This window comes from Carlito syrichta, unplaced genomic scaffold (assembly GCF_000164805.1).
Source record: "Carlito syrichta isolate Samal-C Ts95f unplaced genomic scaffold, Tarsius_syrichta-2.0.1 Scaffold169463, whole genome shotgun sequence".
NCBI lineage: Eukaryota > Metazoa > Chordata > Mammalia > Primates > Tarsiidae > Carlito > Carlito syrichta.
Window position 1 is genome coordinate 90,454 of NW_007113559.1, and position 5,343 is coordinate 95,796.

The 5,343-nt window shown below is 42.1% G+C and overlaps 1 protein-coding gene across 1 annotated transcript in view; it reads left to right on the forward strand.

The window, feature by feature from the left end:
• MEP1B (meprin A subunit beta) overlaps nucleotides 1-5,343 on the forward strand; it is a 42,904-nt gene that overhangs the window by 23,159 nt on the left and 14,402 nt on the right. Inside the window, exons 10-11 of the mRNA XM_008051301.2 lie at nucleotides 1,409-1,624; nucleotides 4,118-4,561. Of these exons, the coding sequence (XP_008049492.1) occupies nucleotides 1,409-1,624; nucleotides 4,118-4,561 (660 nt within the window). The remainder of the gene's footprint in view (nucleotides 1-1,408; nucleotides 1,625-4,117; nucleotides 4,562-5,343) is intronic.

Below are 5,343 nucleotides of genomic sequence, written 5' to 3' on the forward strand. Positions count from 1 at the left end.
TTATTGTAGAGATGAGGTCTCGCTGCCCAGGCGGGTCTCAAACCCGTGGGCTCAGGCAATTCACTCACCTCAGCCTCCCAAGGGCGCGGGGTTGTAGGCTGAGCCACCGAGCCCGGCTTCCTTTATGTCTTTAAATGCCTATTTGGATAGTGGCTACTGGTCCTACCAGAGGGAGGTGGATAGGATGGAAGGTAAAAAAGGAGAGACCAGACCAGGTAGGTAGCTTTCCCATTTTTGTTTTTGAAAGTTATGTCTGTAGTAAGAGAAAGGTTACCTAATGTTGTCTCTTCTATAAGTTGCCCACTCCTACAACCATATTTAAATGCCCGCACAGTGCCCTGCGTAGAGAAGAACTAAGCAAATATTTAAAATAAAATAAAGAAAAGGGGTATACACCCAGACCAGAATTACTAGCTCTGTTTTCCTTTAGAGATGACTTAGAAGGTTGAATATTGCAAATCATGAAAGCAGAGTACTGAGAGAGACCTTTGAAAGTATTCAGTTCAGTAATTCCCAATCCTTTCATTACAAATATCATTTTTAAAACATTACAGTGTGGATGTCATGATGCTGTACTTCTAATATCTTCTGAAAGTTGAATTTCTTCTCCCTCCCTCCCTCGGTCCCTCCTTCCCTCCCTCCCTCCCTTCCTCCCTCCCTTCCTTCCTTCCTTCCTTCCTTCCTTCCTTCCTTCCGTTTTTCTTTCTAAAGCCAAATAATTAAAGAACAAAAAAACAGGCAGGTCAGTAAAGACACTGGTTTTCTGACTTCTCTTACCTGTCCCCACACAGTGTGTGTTCGCTTCTCCAGAAGGACCTTCGAGCTCACCTTGAATTAGCCTTAGGAGACACAGATGCTACAACTCTCCCTCCTGGATTTCAAGTCCTCTTTTTGATTTAATTTCCATTTCCTGTTTCATATTCTCAGAGGAGACAACTCTGTGGCATCTTACCAATGGTAGCTGTTCCCACTGGAGCTGGACCAGGGTTGGGGACACTTGAAAGTTGTCCCTTGTTGACTCTACCTTTTGGCCCTGCTGTTTAGGCATGACCTGAAGCCTCACGTTGCATTTTTTAAAGATTAGCACTCGATACTTAAATGTGCTGTATCTTTAATAGCTCACAGCAAATGAAGGTCAGTAAAAAATTAGAGCCCACAGAAAACCCCTACCACTGTAAGTAAATATTTTATGAATAATAGTGAGGCTTGAGTTTTACTTTGTTATGTCAATCTGCTAGTTCTTCGAAGTGCCAGATTTGTAGCTTAGGCTTCAGAAGTTTCTGCTTTGTAATTTATATGCTGGTGTTTGTCATGCCTTGTGTAAGGAATCTCCCATCACAACAGACACACACACATTCCTATACCTCGGACCTGTTTTCTCTCATTTTTGCTTTTGTCCTCCCAACAGGTTCTGGATTCTTCATGCATTTTGACAGTAGCTCTGTAAATATGGGCGCTACAGCAGTGCTGGAAAGCAGAATGCTATACCCCAAGAGAGGATTTCAGTGCTTGCAATTTTATTTATATAACAGTGGAAGTGGAAGTGACCAACTGAACATCTACATCAGGGAGTATTCTGCAGACAATGTGAATGGCAGTTTAAACCTCGTGGAAGAATTAAAAGGTAAAATAGCAACATGCTTATTGGGTGGGTTCAGAGCGAGGCAATCTTAGTGCTTTCCTTTAGTTAATGCCTTCACAGGGAGGAATAGGCCCAATTACCACTCACCACAACCGTCACTTCTCAGGCTCAGGCAATCCATCTGCCTCAGCCTCCTGAGTGGCTGAGATTATAGGCACGTGCCACCGCACCTGGCTAATTTTTTGACATTTTGCAGAGACAAAGTCTTGCCGTATTGCCCAGGATGGTCTCAAATTCCCGGGCTCAAACAATCCTCTCGCCTTGACCTCCCAAAGTGCTGGCATTGCAGATGTGAGCCACTGCGCCTGGCCTTAAACTTTCTTGTTTTATGCCATGGCAAGGAAGCTAAAGTGAGGATTCTTTGTGTATGCTGTATTATCAGCCTTTGGCACTGTGGAGGTCAGTTCTTCGTGAGAGCCAGTATAGGCAAATGGGAAGGGGTACTGCTTCAAGGTTAGTTACAACCTGTGGGACAGATGAGGTAGGAACCGGGTGAAGGGAGGACTGGACCTGTCCCTGAACATTGCTGGGGACCTCTCGTTATCTCTCAGAGTAGCTCTGTCCATAAATACTTTGGCTGTTTGATTTCCTAGCTCACATCTTACCAAATGTGCCATCAGACTGGAAAAGGGACTCTTCTAACTTCTAGCTTAACAAATAAATCCCAGGGAAGGATTCTGATCTTCGTGACTTGGGTTACATACAACATCTGGAGCAATTCCTGAGTGGGAAGTGGGTGCCCACATACCGATCAGTGAGGTGGGCTGTGCTGACCCCTTCATCAAGCAGATGGTTGAGAGGGTGTGCCCTGAGGAAGGCAGGAGCTGTGGGCTGGCAAATATATTACTTTCTGCTCCACATGGAGATCTCTTGCTTTGAAGGCATTAAGTAAAACTGCTTGTAAGATGGGTCCACGTTATGCTATATGTTATGCCATTTTCTATTTAATAAGGAGAAACAATCTGAAATCCAGATGGTATGTTTCTTTATGAACACCTATGAACAGTGAGAGTCTTAATCTCACTAAGAATAAATACATTATGCATATCCATTATGCAATTTTATGATAATTATATATAATATACATCATACATTTTATAGATATAAAAGCCTTATATGTAATCCTCATATATAAGCCATCTATCTGCTAATAGAAATATTATATACTCTGTATTAATATGCATGTTAATATACATAGTAATCTAATGTGTATATGATATATATGATATACATCACATATATAGCATATAATGTATATATATAACTATCCAGACTTGGAAGGGGGATCCTTTCCATTGGCAATCTGTGAATTTATCATTAATAACTGATAACACAAAAGGCGCTTAAGAAATTTACTTAGTACATCACTGAGGGTGTGTGATCCTAAACCAGGGGAAGTAAGGACCAATGGGAAACCCAAACTTCACCTGCACAGAGACCACTTATGTACATAATCCTGACTTGTACCCCGCATCTTTAAAATAAAATAAAGAAAAAGAGAAACAAATAAAGTTTGGTTAGGAGCTCTGAATTTAACCTGACAATACCGATAATCATGAAGTAGTTATTATTTATTAATTTGAAGCTTTCATGAAAGGCTTCTGCTCAATCTAGAGTCCACCCATGGACAGTAGCATTTCCTGTAATTTGGATATTTCTAACTAATTTTCAAGCAGCTGTGTTTCATATTAAGTGCCAATTTCTTTGCACTTTAAGTCATTGTGCTAACTAGTGTGACATGAATTCCTTGGTTGCTGTCTGACTGAGGGCTTCTGGAGATTTTTGAGTGCACTGCTTCTTATTTGGGTGATATAAGAACATCAGCACCATGTGGTGTTAGCTAGGTGCATGGGGTGACAGTTGGGGAGGAAGTGCATGTTGCAGAGGAAAGAAGTGATACCAAATATCAGACAAATATGTACAATGTTCAGTCACTGGTAAGTGATCTTAGGAGTAAACTGTAGGATGGGAGCTTTCTAGGATTTGGTGGATTCCTGTTTAATTCTGCCAAAAGGTTGATAGAACATTTTGCATGTGAGGGAAGTATTGCAATCAAACTATAAATATATTAAAGATGGCTTTGCCTGGGTATCATGGGAATCTTGGATACAGGCATTAGAGTACTGAGCTTACTGGGCCACTTAACTAATAAGGAATGACTGGTTACTCATAAGTAGGCCATGGCATACTCATGAGTTAGATGTTGTTGACTCACTCCTCTCTGGGAAAGAGTAACCTTCTCTGGGAAAGGGTAACCTATTTGAGAAACAGCTAGATAGCCTTCAGTTATTCTGGAGAACATCCTGATCCCACAGAAATACCATTAAGTAAAGCCTGAACTGGAGGTGTAAGAAACCAACCTTTGACCTGTAGAAATCAGTAGCTCTTGGATGAACCTTTGTCTAGGAAGGTTAGAACTTGTACATGATTTGTAGACACTTGTCTTCTTTGAAATGATAATGACTCTTTTTGCAGATATACCCACTGGGAACTGGCAACTTTACCACGTGACACTGAAAGTGACCAACAAGTTTAGAGTGGTGTTTGAAGGACATAGAGGCTCTGGCGCATCACTGGGTGGTCTATCTATTGATGACATCAATCTTTCGGAGACACGGTGCCCTCATCACATCTGGCACATAAGGAATTTCACACAGCTCATTGGCAGCCCAGAAGGAATACTCTATAGCCCTGCATTTTACTCTTCTAAAGGTTATGCCTTTCAGATTCACTTGAATCTAAGCCATTTGACTGATGCAGGGATATATTTCCACTTGATCTCTGGAGCCAATGATGATCAATTACAGTGGCCATGTCCTTGGCAACAAGCCACGATGACACTCTTGGATCAAAATCCTGACATTCGACAACGTATGTCCAACCAGCGGAGCGTAACTACAGACCCATTCATGACCACTGGTTCGTGACACATTTTCCTTATGGCTAATACACAGTCATTGCTCTAGGAGGACAGATGATTTGGGGAACAAGAGATGGCACAGTCAGTTACCTAGGGAACTGTGAGCCCCAAATCGTAAGAACAGGTATTTAGGGAAAAGGTTTCAACAGTTGTTGATAGAGTCTTCCAAACAGGAGCCTGTTAGGAACACCAGTGAGGACTCTGAGAAACAGACAAGATATTGACTGAGAATTGATGACCATGCTTGAATTCTCACTTTTGTGCAAGCAGTGTTGGTTTTACAGTGATATGCTTGGGTTCAAATCCAAGGTTTACCTCTCATTGGCTATGGGACCTTGGGCAAATAATCTCTCGGATGGAACCCCAGTGTCCTCAGCTATAAAACCAGAGCTGTAATAACAATCCCACAAATTTGTTATGAGAATTAGTAGAGATCAGGTGTGGAAGCTTGTGGAAGGGCCTGGTGTGAAGAGGCCCTGAGGTGTTGAGTTCTCTTAACACATGCTGTCTTAGTCATGCCACTGGGAATGTCAAAAACAATTCACGTCTTGGAATGGGGATAGGTTCTTTTTATCAGAAGGAAGATATTGGACAGGTGCACTGGAGTGTTGGTGGGAAAGGTGGGAACTTCTTGTTAAGTTCTGAAGAACTTGCTAATGGTGACATTATTTATTCCCCATCTTCCAGTCCCAAAAAGAAGCAGCAAGCAGAAAGCAATGGATTTTTGGTCGGGGGGGGGGGGGTGTCTCACTCTGTCACCCAGATTGGAGGGCAATGGCAC